The sequence below is a fragment of the Myotis brandtii genome, unplaced genomic scaffold (genome assembly GCF_000412655.1).
Source record: "Myotis brandtii unplaced genomic scaffold, ASM41265v1 scaffold280, whole genome shotgun sequence".
NCBI classification, from domain to species: Eukaryota; Metazoa; Chordata; class Mammalia; order Chiroptera; family Vespertilionidae; genus Myotis; species Myotis brandtii.
Window position 1 is genome coordinate 811079 of NW_005360677.1, and position 16980 is coordinate 828058.

The 16980-nt window shown below is 40.3% G+C and overlaps 1 protein-coding gene across 3 annotated transcripts in view; it reads left to right on the forward strand.

Moving 5' to 3' along the window:
- The window catches only part of AHCYL2 (adenosylhomocysteinase-like 2), a 55707-nt gene extending 39134 nt beyond the window's left edge, over nucleotides 1–16573 (forward strand). For all 3 annotated transcript variants that reach the window (XM_005868939.2, XM_005868938.2, XM_005868937.2), the window contains exons 12-17: nucleotides 1909–2003; nucleotides 9399–9497; nucleotides 11594–11662; nucleotides 11785–11863; nucleotides 13127–13247; nucleotides 13619–16573. In XM_005868939.2, coding sequence (XP_005869001.1) covers nucleotides 1909–2003; nucleotides 9399–9497; nucleotides 11594–11662; nucleotides 11785–11863; nucleotides 13127–13247; nucleotides 13619–13625 — 470 coding nt within the window. In that variant the 3' untranslated portion in view covers nucleotides 13626–16573. The remainder of the gene's footprint in view (nucleotides 1–1908; nucleotides 2004–9398; nucleotides 9498–11593; nucleotides 11663–11784; nucleotides 11864–13126; nucleotides 13248–13618) is intronic.
- The last annotated feature ends 407 nt before the right edge of the window (nucleotides 16574–16980 follow it).

Consider the following 16980-nt stretch of genomic DNA (forward strand, 5'->3'; position numbering starts at 1 on the left):
ATAATAAAAACAAGGCTGAGCAAAATTCGTAGAGAAAGTGGGAAATGTAGTTGTATTGATTCCCAAAGAGGTAGATTTTGAGTTTTAGAGAGGAATATGCAGAAATAGCTAGTCTTCTTGGACTGAGATTTTATCTTTATGTTAGAACCATAAACTGTTGGAACATTGGTTTTCTTTTATAATTGTATCTTAGAGGGGGAAAATCAGAATATTTAAAAACGAAAGTATGTATATAGGCTAAAGAAGAGCTGGGGGCAGCCCTAACTGTTTTGGCTCAGTGGATAGAGCGTCGGCCTGCGGACTAAAGGGTCCCAGGTTCGATTCCAGTCAAGGGCATGTACCTTGGTTGAGGGCACATCCCCAGTAGGGAGTGTGCAGGAGGCAGCTGATCAATGTTTCTAACTCTCTATCCCTCTCCCTTCCTCTCTGTAAAAAATCAATAAAATATATTTATAAAAAAAAAGAAGAAGAGCTGGGGGCAGAGAAGAGGGACCACAAGAAACTGTTCTTGCTTAACATCAATCCATTAATCTATTTTTAAAATAAATTTATTGAGATCTAATTCACGTATCTTAGATTTTACCCACTTAAATGTACAGTTCAATGCTTTTTTTTTAGCAAATTCATAGGGTCATACAACCATCACCACAGTCTAATTTTTTCATTGATATATAATCCACATATGAAAAAATTCACCCTATAGACTAAGTATAGACGTAGAGGGTATTATGCTAAGTAAAATAAGTCAGATAGAGAAAGACAAATACCATCTGACTTCACTTATATGTGAAATCTAAAGGACAAAATAAATGAACAAACAAAATAGAAACAGACTTATAGATACAGAGAGCAAACTGGTGGTTGATAGAGGGGAGGGGTGTTGGGAGGCTGGGTGGAAAAGGTAAAGGGATTAAGAAGTACAAATTGGTAGTTACAAAATAGTCACAGGGATGTGAAGTACAACATAGGGAATTTAGGCAATAATATTGTAATAACTATGTCTGATGCCAGGTGGGTACTTGAAATATTGGGGGGAATCACTTTGTAAGGTGTATGATTATCTAACCACTATGCTGTACACCTAAAACTAAAACAAAATATATATTGAATGTAAACTGTAGTTGAAAATAAAATCTAAAAAAAAAAAAGAATAATGCTGCTGTGAATATTGTGTACAAGTTTTTGTGTGAACATGTTTTCAGTTCTCTTGGGTTTATACCTTCAGGTGGAATTGCTGGATCATATGGTAACTCTATTTTTAACATTTTGAGGAACTGCCAAACTTTTCTAAAGTGACCGCACCAATTTTGCAGTCCCACCAACAATGCATGAGAGTTGCAGTTTCTTCACATCCTCGCCAGTATTTGTTATTATCTGTCTTTTTTTATTATACCCATCCTAGTAGGTGTGAAGGTTTTGATTTGTATTTTCCTGATGATGTTGAGCATCGTTTAATGTGCCTATTGACACATCTTCTTTTGAGAAATGTCTATTCAGATCATTTGCTCATTTTTAAATTTGGTTATTTGTCATTTTACTATTGAGCCAAGAGTTCTTTATAAATTTTGGGTACAAGTTCCTTATCTGTTATATGATTTGCAAATATTTGTTCTGTTCTGTGGGTTGTCTTTTCACTTTCTTGGTGGTATCATTTGTAGCACAAAAGTTTTAATTCCAACGTAGTTCAGTTTAGTTTTTCTTTGGTTGCTTATGCTTTAGGTGTTACATCTAAGAAAGCATTGCTTAATCCAAGGTCAGAAAGATTTATTCCCAGGTTCTGTTGAGAGTTTTATAGTTTTAGCTCTTACATTTAGGTCTCTGATCCATTTCAAGTTAAAATTTAAGTATGGTGTGAGGTAGGAGTCCAGCTTCATTCCTTTATATGTGGCTATCTCTTCTGTTTTTAAGGTAACAAGAATGTGGTAACCAGAGAGCACTTAGACCGGATGAAGAATAGCTGCATTGTTTGTAACATGGGACATTCCAACACAGAGATTGATGTGGTAAGATCAAGCGAGTCATCATTGGGGGGCTTTTGCTTTCCTCCTTGCCAAGGAACAAACTGGAAGAAGAAAGAGCGGGGTCACCAGCCACTCTAAACATGATTGTCCTTGTCAGATCTGCCCACAGTCTGTTCACTTACTAGCCCTATGATCTGTGCTTGTAGATAATATGAAGCTTCTTTGTCTCAACTTAATCATTTCAAATGATTGTTTTCTTCCACCCAAGCTTGATACCTGTTTACACTATAAGCCATTTTATCTTATATTTAGGATTGAGAGCTGAGTAAATTCAGTACTACAAAAAGGATATAGTAAATGTGAGTCAGTTTTTATAAAATGGTAGTCAGTATTCTGGGGATGTTTAATTTTACCATGAATGTAAGATAGGTTGGTTTAAGGAAACAAGTCAAGGGAGAGAAATCTATGGGCTGAAATGAGAACATTGCTTAAGTTTGATTGTGTCTGTCAAATACTATGGTTTATTTTTTCTTTCTCCCTCTTTCATTGGGCTAAGTCTCTCCTTAACTGTTTTCCAACTATAGTAATTGGATCTCTAGGTGCCACAATCAACTTAGTAGCACATGTTCCTCAAATTTGACTCTCTAATTTGATTACATTGACCCTAAAATTTTCAAATCCAAAGTAACACTTGGTCCAACTAAGTTGCCCAAGTAAGAGTTAATAGAAGTGTTATTTATTTCTTTTCAGACTTACCAAAGTATTTCTCAGTGTGACTTTGACTCTGTTTTTAATATTTTATGGCATTTTTCTGGCACAACTGTATTTCTCTCTGGGTAAATGGCTCAAGCAAAGCATGCTTTTATTTCCACTGAGGGCTGCTCTGATTGAGCTTCAGCATTGCCAGGTAAGGGTCAGTTGATATATTGAGAGCCTGTTGGATAATATCTATTTTATTTTATTTTATTTATTTATTTATTTAGTTATTTATTTATTTATTTTTACAAGTATTTATTATTAGTTAAGCCATGATTCAGGATTCTAGGGTGGGATGTACCCAGGCCCCCCTTCACGTCCCTGGGAGAAGGATGGAGGATGCCCAGTTCAGATCTTCCCAGGAAATGTGCCTTCTGCCCGGCGGTCATCCCAGGCTGAAACCTGTGGAAAGAAAGCCAGTGTTATTCCCATTGTTACTCCCTTCCTCTATGGGGAAACCAGATGGGTGGACTTCTTAATTTAAAGTGGAGCAGTCCGGTAGTTCTTGATTTTGGTCTTGATGTCTTCTGCCATGTTGCTGATTCCTAAAGACGCCCCTGAAGCCACTCGCAGCTCAATGTGACCTCAGCAAAGAGACCGGATAATATCTATTTTAAATGGTTTCTCTTTTTAACTCTGTGCTCTATTTTTATTTATTTATAAAAATAGCTGGACAAGCAGCCTACCAAAGCCTATTCTACCCTTGATGTTTCTGAGTGGCACGGCTCCATTACTCTGTTTTACAACGATATTTTGCTTATGAATCATTTAGTTCTTTTTGTTGTGGTTGCGGTTGGGTTAAGTTTCACTTATGTGCCATACTGCCCCTTTAGTAAATGGACTAAGATATTAATATTTCTAAAACTGCCTAGCACATGATTGTACTTTTTTGGATTAATCTGCTTATAGAGCCCCCAAAGGGGAAAAACTTAAGGGAAGTAGTAGTAGTCCTGCTCTGAGCTTAATGAGAAATTTTTTGATTAAGAGAAGGGGAAAGGAATTTTCCCTTCTAAACCCTCAAGAAGCACTGAACTGAAAAGAATTCCGAATGCAAACATGCATTTTTATATTTTTACTTTATCTCATTTCATTCTCTTGATCACCTCATGAGGCATTATTCTTGTCCTTGATTTTTAGTTGGGAAACTATGAAGTTAAGTACATTATTCAGTCATACACATTGATTTTTTAAAAAATGAATTTAAAACACAAAATCCAGGACTTTTTACTTCTAGACTAGTTTTTTGTTTTGTTTTTCTGCACTATTACTTCCTCATGATTTCCAAATTAACTTCAAATTGTGATGGTGATCTCTCCTCTGAAGGCAGCCCAGACATAAGTAATCTCTCAGGATAAAGGCCAGGAGGCTCCTTACCTTTAATCACAAACATTTATAGTGATTGTTACGTGCCAGGTGCTGTCTAGATTCTTGGAATCAGTGAACAAAACGGACAAACATTCCTGCCCTCACGGAGCTTACATTTTTTTTTTTTTAATCCTCACACGATGATACTTTTCCATTGATTTTTAGAGAGAGAGAGAAAGACAGAGAGAAACATCTATGTGAGAGAAACACACTGATTGGTTGCCTCCTGCATGAGCCCTGACCAGGGCCCAGGCCAGGGAAGAGCCTGCAACTGAGGTACATGCCCTTGACCAGAATCGAAACCAGGACCCTTTGGTCTGCAGGTGGATGCTCTATCCATTGAGCCAAACCGGCTAGGACTGGAGCTTACATTTTAGAGAAGAAAATAAAAAACAATAAACGTAATAAGTAAAATGTATAGTATGTTAGAAGGCAAAAGCACCATGGAACAAAGAAAAAGTAGAGCATAATAAAGGTAATCAAGAGTGCTGAGTTATAATTTTATTTTATTAATATTTTTATTGACTTAGAGAAAGGGAGAGACAGGGAGAGAAACATGCATCAGATGCCTTCTGCACACCCCCACTGGGGATTGAGCCCGCATCTGGGGCATGTGCCCTGACCAGGAATTGAACTAACAACCTTTCGATGCACGGGACAATGCCCAACCAACTGAGACACTCTGGCCAGGGCATAGAGTGCTGAGTTATAATTTTAATTAGAGGAGTCAGGTATAAGCCTCATTGAGAAGGCGATGTTTGAGCAGACTTGAAGGAATTAGTCATGGGTTTTTAGGTGAAGAGTATTTCAAGATGAGAGAATAGTCAGATAAGTGCCCTGAGGCAGGAGGGTGCCTCGTCTGTTTGAGGATCAACAATGAGGCCAGAATGGTTGGAATAGAATGAGTAAGGGGCAGGATGAGGTCAGAGAGGTAATGAGCCAGACCTTATAGGGTCTCATAGGCCATTGTAAGAATTGATTATATTCTGAGAGAAATAGGGAGTGCTGGTAATATTCATAACAGTCTGACTTCTGTTTTCAAAGGATGGATTTTATTTTTAAAAGATCACCCTGGCTTCTGTGTTTAGAGTAGGCCTAGTTTTACGGGTATTGCTAGGTGCCTCAGTATCTTCCAGGTACACTAGCCGAAGGCCATCTCTCACTTCTTTTTGTGCTTTTCTTAGCAGAGGGTATATAACTAAACCAAATAGTCTAGAAAGGGAGATGCTCAGAAGGGCTTTAGAAAAATTAAGTTACTCTACCTTTGATGGAAGTGTCATAGGGAATGTAAAATGAAATTTAAGGAAATAGCAAAATCAACTAATAATTGAAACCAGAATGTTCATTCGCTATTTAGCAAATTTGTATTGAATGCTTGCTCTGCTCTGTGCCAAGTGCTTGTCTGAAGAATAGCAGAGAACAACAACATGCCTGCTCTCCTGGACTTTATATTCCAATGTGGGAGGCAGACAATAAGTAAATAGACAGTCGCCCTAGCCAGTTTGGCTCAGTGTGTAGAGCGTAGGCCTGCGGACTCAGAGTGCCGCGTTCAATTCCGGTCAAGGGCACATGCCCGGGTTGCGAGCTCAGTCCCTAGTAGGGGGCAGGAGGCAGCCAATCAATGATTCTCTCTCATCATTGATGTTTCTATCTCTCTCTTCCTCTCCCTTCCTCTCTGAAATCAATAAAAATGCATTTAAAAAAAATAGACAGTTATTGTCAGTTAGTGCCTAGAGTTGAAGAAAAGCAGTAAGAAGAGCAAACCTTCTGAGAATTCTATTCAGAGAATAGTGAGTAAAAGACCCTAAGGTAGAAAGTGCTTAGTGTGCTTGAGGAACAGAAAGGATACCATCTTAGCAGGAACAGAATGGGGAAGGGGGTGAGAACAGGAGACACCTCAAGGAGGCCGTGTGTTATGGAGAACTTTGTAGGCCATGATAAGGGCTTTAGATTTTATTCTGGGCACAGGGAAGCCATTGGAAGGTTTTGAATAGGTAACTGACAAAATCGGACTTACGTTTTAAAAGATTACTCTGGTCGTTGTATAAAGAAAACATGTCCGCAACTTGAGTAGTGATAGAGACCATAGGAGGCTCTTTCAGTATTTCCAGCGATAGAAGTTGGTAGCTTGGATCAGATGGGCAAGCACTGAAGGTGACAAGAAGTCATATATTGTGAAGATAGGACCAATAGGAAGTAGAAATTTATAGTTTTACCTAACCTTGAGATGTTGACTGCTGTATTTAAACAAGGAATAGCTCATCAAGAATTGGTCATTTAAAAGCTGCATTTTTTCCTGAGAAATATTAATGCTGTAGGGAACCTGTGATAGGGATTGTGCTCTTAGCTGCCTTTTTTTAAATTATTATTATGTTTTTATTGATTTTTTTAGAGAGAGAGGAAGGGAGAGGGATAAAAAGATGAAACAGTGATGAGAGAGAAACATTGATTGTCTGCCTCCTGCATGCCCCCTACCTGGGATCAAGCCCATAACCTGGGCCTGTGCCCTGACCAGGAGTTGATCTGGTGACCTCTTGGTTCATGGGTCAACAACCAACCACTGAACCACACCGGCTGGGTTCTAAGCTGCCTTTTGGTCATGTCTTTTGCATATTGCCTTTCCCTTGAAAGCAGATATGCTTACCCATGTGCATCACATAGAAGGCCTGTAAGCTTCATAATTCAAGTGGTTAATAACCAGATCATTATGTACATACTAGAGGCCCGATGCACAAAACTAGTGCAATAGTAGGCCTTCCTTCCCCTGGCTGCCAGCACCGGCTTCCCTCTGGCACCCGGGACCTGGGCTTCCCTCGCAGTGTCCAATCTAATTAGCATATTACACTTTTATTATTATAGATGCTTTAAAAGTTTTAGTCAGCCAAAGAGTTGTAACCTGAGACTTGCTATTTACTCCTTGCTTTGCAAAACAAGAACCACAGCTGTTTTCCCTGGGGAAAAAAACAACTGATGTGCACTGTTCCTAATCATGTAATACTAATTTGTGCAAGTATAGTAACTGGCTGATTTACATGGACATACACCTAGCTTGGGAAGGTAGTCTGCATTAGGGAACTTTTTCCTGGTGGGCTGGTTAGTGATTGTAAATCCACAGACAATTGAATGTCTTTAAGAGAAAATCTCGTAAAGCTGTGCTAGAGCCATAGAAAACCCTTCTCTTGAGCGTGGCTGTCAAATGGACCTCAGTAGGTTATTGAAGTTGCCTGGATAACTCTTCAAACCCCATTTTAAACTGATCCTTGGGTATTTTGCTTGCAACATAGCCATTTTAAAGTCCCATCATCTCAATCAATAAATACCAGTGTCACCATGGAGTATTTCTTGGCTCTATGTTGTTATTGCCTTCCATGGTGATATTTCTAACTTAATTTCTATCCTTAACATCCCAAAATTATCCATTTGCTTAATTTTTTTAACTCTATTTATAGTACTCATAAAATTTCTTTTTAAAATTCTAATTTTAAAGTAATATTTGCTAAAAAGTATATTTTAAAAGGTAATATTTGCTTAGTTTAACATTTCAAACAATATAAATACATTTAAAGTAAGAAATAAAAAATTTACATAATTGAGATTATAGTATATTGTTCTGCAACTTGATTTTTTCACTTAACAGTAATGAATGGTTTTCACGTTAACACCTATAGATATACTTCTTTTTTTAAACAATTGCAGAATATTCCATTGTATAGAATTACCTTGGTTTACTTAGCCATTTCCTTGTTGATTTACATTTTGCAATTAGAAACAACACTGGATAAACATTCTTGGGCACTTATATTGAGCAAGTGTTTCTATAGGATACAGCCTTCAAAGTGAAATTGATTGGTCAAAGATTATGTTCATATAAAAAATTTTTTTTTATGTTTATATAAAATTTTGTTAGCTGCTGCCAAATTGCCCTCTAGAAAGGTTTGACATTTCAAGAAATTTATTTACTTCCCATCTACCTAATAAATGGACCCAGACCATTAATACTGTCCTAAATATACTGATGTATCATTATATGTCTATCTTTCCCACTAGGCTGAAAAGGAAAAGAAGATACATTCCCTATCCAGAAATAGCTCACATTCTAGTAGAGGAGTCCATAGCCTTCTCTATAATAGTGTCCTTTACCACAGTGTCTAGAACAGCCGTGGGCAAACTACGGCCCGCGGGCCGGATCTGGCCCGTTTAAAATGAATAAAACTAAAAAAAAAAAAAAAGACCGTACCCTTTTATGTAATGATGTTTACTTTGAACTTATATTAGTTCACACAAACACTCCATCCATGCTTTTGTTCCGGCCCTCCGGTCCAGTTTAAGAACCCATTGTGGCCCTCGAGTCAAAAAGTTTGCCCACCCCTGGTCTAGAATATAGTATGTACTCAGTAAATGATTATTGTGTAACTGAAGTATTTCTCTTTGTCTGAAAACTACTATTTGGCAGAACTCCTCAATTTTACCACCAATAGGTACTCTTAGAATGTGGACTTTCTATTGTAGGCATTGCCTTTTGGAAGAAGGAAGTTGTCTTCAGTCTAAACCTTATTACTGTTATTTGATTGCTGCTGTTAATAAACTTAACATCTCTTCTCTTGTTCTCGGAATATACAATATACAGAAATGGAAGGAGGGTGAGCCCATTGGGAGCTTTATTCTACCATTAAGCATTTCTCTAAAGCCTACTTCACATTTGCACTGAGGTCACAGAGCTTCTGCAACTTTAGGGCGAACCACCATCATTCAGAAGGTGGAAACTGGGACACTGGGACAGGAGGGCAGAACTTGGGCCCTAGCATGCTATGTTTAGGATGTTCAGCCTTCTCTAACTAATCTCACTCAGCTCTGAACCCCCTTTTTTGTGTGTCTCTTTGGCACTTATATATTCAGTTTGCACTGTATTAATTTGCACTTGTTTGCATGTTGCTTTGTAAGTATTTTAAAGGCTTTTCCCTCCCCCCCTCACATGTGTATTGTTTTGTGTCCCTAGCCAAAATAAGAGCTTTTTGAAGGCAGAAACCATGTCTTTGGTTTCTTTTGTATTTCCCATAGCACCTTTTACTGTGCTCAGCAGAGAGTGGGCGTACTGTATATGTTGTGGAAGGACATCCTGAGTGATCCCTCCCTGGCTGGGCCTAAGATTAAATTTCCTGAAATGGAACAGTCCTAACCAACCCAGGACAGGTATTCTCCATCTAGCATGTTGGTTGCTCCTTTCAACTTGCTATTTGAAATGGCTCCCTTCAACACTTTTTGTCCACCAAGTGGGACCTGGCATGGCTGATGATTTGCTTGCTGTATGTATTCCAGGCGAGTCTGCGGACACCAGAACTGACCTGGGAGCGAGTGAGGTCCCAAGTTGACCATGTAATATGGCCTGATGGCAAGAGGATAGTATTGCTGGCAGAGGTAAGACCTGAGGCTGGTAAGAGAGATTCAGCTCTGACAGGAGAGACTGCAATTCTCAGATCTCCTCCTCCTCATGTTCTCTCACACTTTTCAACTCCTCTTAAGCGCAAGCTTAACTACTTTACCAGTGGATTTTACATCTAACTGTGAAAGGTCTTTTCATTTTCATTTGACAATTAAACTATTTTGGTTCCCTACTTTTCACCAATTATCCTGTCTCTCTATGTCACTCTACAGGCTGAGTCAGATAATGACTATTACTGTGAAAGAAATTCATGGATAGAACCCATGCCACTCTGAGTGTTGCTTACAAAGAGATAATGTCGATTGTGGGATGATTTAATCAGTAAGCACAAAGTAGATATTCCTGGCTGTAACTAAGACGATCTTAGGCAAGCTCTGGGTAGGTCATGTCTTTATGATAGATTCCATTTTTGAGTGTCCATTCCCCTGAATTGAGCCAGACGTGCAGTATGTACCCAGCTGTATACTGGTCGTGTGATTGATAGTTCCCTCTCCTGGCTTCTTCTAACTCAGACTTTGTCTTGACTTTCATTGGCCTTTTAAGTTTGAGTATCCTTCCTGTTCTCTTTAACTTTCCTCACCTTATCTCACCTGCTCAGATACTTTACAGCATCTATAAAGGGGCTGAATTTCTTCACAAGAAGGAATTGGACAGGGAGGGGAGGGACAGGTTGTTAAATATTCATTAATTGCTTTGCTGTCAGCCCACTGTCTGGTGACTTATTTCTCGTTGCCCTAGAACAGTGGTCGGCAAACCGCGGCTCGGGAGCCACATGCGGCTCTTGGGCCTCTTGAGTGTGGCTCTTCCACAAAATACCACATGCGGGCGCGCACGTACAGTGTGATTGAAACTTTGTGGCCCATGCGCAGAAGTCGGTTTTCGGCCTGGGCAAGTCTATTTTGAAGAAGTGGCATTAGAAGAAGTGGGGGGTGTGGGTGGGTCGGGAGACGCAGCGCAGGCAGGCCGCAGGATCCACAGTGCGGGGGAGGCACCAAATATCAACAGTACTTAAACTATATAGGTAGGTTAATAACAATGTACCTACCTGTATAGTTTAAGTTTAAAAAATTTGGCTCTCAAAAGAAATTTCAGTCGTTGTACTGTTGATATTTGGCTCTGTTGACTAATGAGTTTGCCGACCACTTGCCTAGAAGGTCCATTTAGTCATTCTTGTGACAAAAGCAAGTCACCAATTGTTTTTGGTGCCTGTGGTTGAGCAAAAAAGGTTGTCAAGTTTTTTAGGAAATGAAGTAGGGAAGGATGGCATTGGAGACAGTTTCTAGCTCTTCTAGTCTCTGAATCACCCACTCAAAATACAAGGTAGCCCTTGAATTTAGGGGAACCAAATTGAGAAAGAAGCACAAGAATCATCACAGCTTCCTAAATCCAAAAAAAATCTTTCCTCTCAACCTGGAGAGTTTCCCCTGAATTTGACTACATCAATAGTTAGGACCTTCTTTCAAAGGGATGTCCATGCCTTAGAGGGAGGATATCCTGCTGTAGAATCAGGAAGTTCAAAGACTGGCCTAAGACTCAGTATCTGTGACCATCTTTTTTACGTAATCCCAGGGATCTTTTATCTGTTAACTTCATCAAATTCTCCAGAACTTATTATGGTTTCACTTAAATGTCAATCAATTAATTTCTATTTATTTATTTATTTAATGTGAAGCTCATGAGCCAGAGACCCTGTAAGAACTGGCTCTTTTTTAAAAAAATATATTTTATTGGTTTTTTTCAGAGAGGAAGGGAGAGGGATAGAGAGTTAGAAACATTGATGAGAGAGAAACATCGATCAGCTGCCTCCTGCACACTCCCTACTGGGGATGTGCCCGCAACCAAGGTACATGCCCTTGACCAGAATCGAAACCTGGGACCTTCAGTCCGCAGGTTGACGCTCTATCCACTGAGCCAAACCGGTCAGGGCTAATTTCTATTTATTGAACACCTGCTTTTTGCCCAGCAATGTTATTGGGAAGTATTTGGAAACAGGCAGGCATGCACTTCCCTCACTCCTCAAAGGCTGGAGACTTGGTCCTAACCAGTTTGTGTCGTAATCCTTGCTCTCCAGGGCCGTCTGCTGAACCTAAGCTGCTCCACAGTGCCTACATTTGTGCTCTCAATTACCGCTACTACTCAGGTAAGGCCTCCAGAGTGGGAAAGCAGTGGCCTGGAGAGGATCCTGAGACCATCAGGGTTTTACTTGATATGGGGCGGATGGCTGTGAATGGCACAGCAGCATCCATCTCTCTGTTTTCCTAGGCTCTTGCCTTGATAGAGCTTTACAATGCTCCTGAGGGTCGCTATAAGCAGGATGTCTACCTGTTGCCCAAGAAAATGGGTAAGTATATGTTCTTCCATCCCCATCCTTACCAAAGTAGTTCAGAATCACAGGTTAACTGGAGTTTGGGACCATGATGTTTCATAAGGACAGGAAAAAAAGAGAGAGAGAGATGTTTATCTTGTAAAGTAGGAGCTAGAATTCCTAGGTTCCATCCTTAGCTGATTGATCCCATGTTCCACATGGGTTGCTCCAGTAAAGCCGCGACACTTTGCTATGATTTTGTTTACCTGCCTGTGCATTTAAGGGTTTTCTCTCGTCAAGTATCTTGTCTGTAAGAATCTCAAAGAAGAAAAAGATTTTCCCCAAGAGAGAGGAATCATCTCCTACCTTGCAACATCTGACTTATTCCAGTTCTAGACAGCCCCTACCAAACGCTCAGCCCGGAGGACTTTCATTCTACGCCTTCTAACGCTTAACCCATTGTTCCAGCCAAAGGAAAGCTTCTGAATAGCTTCTATGATGAGTTTAGTTATGTGGGTGTTTTGTATAAGAGAAACATTAAACTGTCTTAAATTTTTAAAGAACCTGCCTCAAGCACCTGAACTGAAACTGTGTTTATAAGCTCCTGACACAAAGATCGGGGAATAAATCAGCTTCTGGTTTCATTTTGCTTTAGCACTAAATGCAAAGCAGCTGTTAGAAGTTGACATGTTTTCCTTGAGTAGACACTTTGGAAGGATATAAAAGAAATAGAGCAGTCCATATTCTGAACGAATATGAAGTGAAGTTAGGGAGAACAAACAAATACATAGGAAATGACATAAAATTTTGAATAAGTAACATGCATTCAGGAAAGGGAATGTAAACAAATCATAAGAGAACTAAACATACTGAAAGCAAGTGTGGTATCATCCTTAGTCATTCCTTTCAGGTTTACCAGATGTGGTTTTTCTGAGTGACTCAAGGTATAGAGTTTGAGGCAGAACTAAAGTTGGAGCTTCCCATTTTTTAGTCCTCCCACTAGCCCATCCTTTCTTTTAGACCCAAAGGCCTATTTCTTTCATTTCTCCCTGAGGAGAAGGAAAGGTTCAAGACCAAAGCAGCTTGTAAGGAAGAAAGGTTATGGCTTTGAAAGGTTATGGGTTCAAAGTTCAAGACAACCATTCCTTAGAACTAAGGGCCAGTGAGCAAAAGTTGAGCGTTTTTCATTCAGCTCCAAGAATTAGAAGGTGTCTTTCAACTTTTTAAGGCCTAACATGAAGAGAACAGCCAGACAAGAGGCATGAATGCTTATACCAGGGCTTCTGTGGTCTGTTCCAGATGAGTATGTGGCCAGCCTACACCTGCCCACCTTTGATGCCCACCTGACAGAGCTGACAGATGAGCAGGCCAAGTATCTGGGACTCAACAAGAATGGGCCCTTCAAGCCTAATTACTACAGGTGCCTTGGGTTCTCTAGAAATCAGGGAAGCCTGGGTAGTGAAGACCGAATTGGTCTTTGCATCATCGCCATATTTACCTGGAATCAGAAAAATAAACCCCCCTCCCGCGCTGCCACCCGCAAAGGACTCTGAGGCTTTCTCAAGACATTAGTGTTCCCTTCCCTGAATTTGCCTTTCTTCATTTCATCTTCTTGATATGATTTTTACCTCTTTATAGAGAAATACTGGCTTTTTTAACACAATTATCTACCCTCCCCATACACTCCAGAAAAGTCCCTGCCTCCCTAGTACACCTCTAAGCAGGCTCTTCATGTCCCAGCATCCCCACAAGCTGATAACATCACAGTCTCATCTTTCTTTTTCCCTCCAGGTATTAAGTTCCTGTAACTCAAGCCAGAAGAAGTTTTAAGGAATAGAACTCCAAGCCTTTTCTCCACTCCTACACAGGAAGGAACCCAGCAAGCTGCTTCTCTAATCAGCTGCCCGCCGTGCTCACCTTATATGTTAGATTATTTATTTATTAAAATCTAGAATCCTGTGCCTGTCGCCTTGGCCCAGAGTGGTTACTGCCCCGAGGGCTGTGAGAGCCGCAGAGGACAGGCTGAGGAAGGGAAGAAATGGGTAACCATTCCCAGTGCATCTTTTGCATTATTCCCTATTGACTGAAGCCTTAGCAGTGGTCACCTTCTCTTGTTCAGGCTCAGGAGTGAGTCCCGGGATTCCGGACTCCTTGTTTCCTGGGGTTTTCTGGGATACATTTTCAACAGCTGCTTTTCTCAGCTTTGGTTTGTCCCCAGATAAGGCTGTTTGGAAGCCACTGTATTAACATGGCCTGGGTTCCCAGCCATCATCATTGTCACTGCCTTCTTTATAAAATGGTTGGAAAGGATTGTTACAGCTTTGGCAAGCGGCACCAAGAACTCAGCTATGCCTGTGCTTACTGGAACTCCTTTATCCAGGACTCCTTTCTTCTCAAGTACTTATGTCCATTTTAACGCTTTCTGGTTCCAAGAGGAATGTGCTTCCATTATTTTCTCAGCATCTCTGATATTTGTCAGACATATGTTTTGCCATCTTTCTAACCCAAACTGCCCTCTCTCTGCTCAGGAAGTGGGAGGCAGCCCTACTGGGGCCCATGGTTGTACTTCCTTGTCATTTAACTGGATAGTTTCCCAGGAAGCTCCCTCCAAATTGACACTGTCTCAGAAATGTGGAACATTGCTTCCTGAAACTTCCTTTTATTGCCTAAAACTGCTTCTGAAACTGAGCAGGGAAAGGCATACTCTCCAAGGGATTTGGAGTGTATGGCTTTGGAAATGGGACAGGTCTTTCAGGCCCACAGCTTGACACCCTAAAGAAGCAGAATGTATTTATTTGTCTCCTGGGAAGATCTTTGCAGCTTAACTAACTGTACAGAGATGACACTGTAAACTGTGTCCAGATGGTCAAAGTCAGGTTGAATGTCATTGGACATTCAGCTGTCAATGAAACTGAAATTTACTGTCTCTAATTTAGTCTGGTATTTCTTCTTTGTTAGGGTATCTTTTTATGTTCTGGCCTTTTCCATCTTAGGGGCCTGTGTTTCAGAAGTCATTTCTTGAGTAACTCCAACATTACAAACAATTAGTAATGTGAGCAGCCTGAAATTTTATGTCCCACCTAAGAGTTTGATTCCTTTTGGAGACAGACCTATTGGTCTTAGGGTTCCAGTGGAACCAGATTAGTTGTAAGAGTTAAAGTCTAGAGTGGCCCTACAAATCTTGAATGAACTGAGTCCCCTTTCCCCCTTCCAACCCTAATTGGACTCTCAGGTTTGTTTGTTTTCCTGTTTTGTTTTTTTCCTATCCTGGTCTGCCTCAAAGAGTCAAGACCAAGGTGACTCAAGAAAACACCAGACCACCCAGGGTCACTGTAACCTTCCCACTCTAATTCTCCTCCCCAACCTCCACCTGCTCCAACTTACCCTGCTCTTCACCTACACCCTCTGGAAGTGATCTTCCTTTTGGAGGCAGGGAGGTGGACCTTAGGTAAATGACCGTTTGCTTCATTAGATACTATATAGGCTCAGCCATATGGTCTGATTACTCAAAGGCCGTATGTCTTAGCAAGCACTGGAAAAAAGCCACATACATGGCTATATTCTTTCATGAAGAAGGTCATAAATGCTGAAAATTCCACAAGGCTATTTAATTTTTTCATTTGCTTACCCAGTTCTGATTTTTGTATTAATTAATTGGACCCCTTTTGCAAAAGATTTCGATTTTTGTACTTTATCTTATATCTAGAGAAAATTCCTTAGGCAGATATCTGGACTCTGGCCTATTATGTTCTTAGGCCAAAAGTCATAACCTGCTGTTTCTCAGCAAAGCCTGGCTCTCTATGGAACTTCCTTTGTGCTGATCCTGACAGAACAAGCCCTTCCAAATGAAAAAGGAGCCACACTGGGCTTCTAGGTTACGTTGCTAGTGTTGCTGCCCATAATGAGGTATTTGCCTCTGAGTTCCAGATGACTTCTTTCTCTCTGGGGATCCTGTGTCATCAATCATTGAGAAGAAGGAGGCACAAGCCTCCTGAGAATTTGGGTTCTGCCTTAGTTGGAATTTGGTCATTATTCCCTCTACCCTTGGAATCAGAGCAAATGTGTCTTCTTCCCTCAAGCTCTCACCTAGATGCATCCTAGGTATCTGGAAGCATGGGAAAGAAAACTAATTATCTCTTTATGCGGCCCTGGCCTGTGGGAATACTTACCATTTTCCCTATGATGAATTTGTGCTAGTTTTCAAGGTCTTTTTTGTCTTCTTAATGAAAAAATTGTTTTCCTTCTCTCTTCTTTTTTTTTTTTTTAAAGAAACGTATTTGGTCCACCTTCCCTCTGCCCTCCTACCTCCTCATCCTATCCTCCCATATGAGCACGGCTCCCATGGCCATATACTCCTGCAAAGCTTTTTTGCTGCTTGGCTTTTCTCTGAACAGATCTAAAATCGCTGCTCCTATGGTTTTTTCAGAATTAACTTTGTCACAGTTTTAAAAAAGAAATTCGAATGCATTGTTGCATTAAGCTTTTTTTAATTAAGGAAAATTATTGAAAGAAAATAGGCAACACCAGCAAATCATATATGGACAAGTTCTAAGCTATATATACATACATATATATATATATAAATAACCATCTAGTTCTCATTGTCATCTAACGAAAGGAAATAAAACCTCTAAGGATCACCATTTCTGAAGAGGCTCTTGGAAATCTTTATGTCTAAGTGATTGTATTAGATCAGCAATAATGAACATGTAATCTCAAAAGATAAATAAAATATTCTTAAATGGATTCCTGTCTTGAGAGTATTCTTTGCTTCTATGAACTACTAATACAGAGATGAGAGAAGTTTCTGGGCAACAGGCTAAAGAGCTTGCTGTAGGGCAAGGATGTCAAAAACTGAAGCAGTTACCAATAGGCATGTTGAATGGCCTTAGCCTTGGATCCCTATTCTATCATGGGTCATTCCACTAATTAATATCCCCCACTCCACCCCTCCGTTGCATGTATAAATATACTGCTTTCTCAGAACCACCACACTGGGGAGTTGAGAAGTGTAGGCTTAAGGCAGAGAAATTAAAGCCTCATTATAAACTCCCCAAGCCCCGTGTACTACCCTTAGCTGGAGAGCACAGAAGCTAGCATCCCAGGGTTTAGGACAGTGGTCGGCAAACTGCGGCACCTTGAGTGTGACTCTT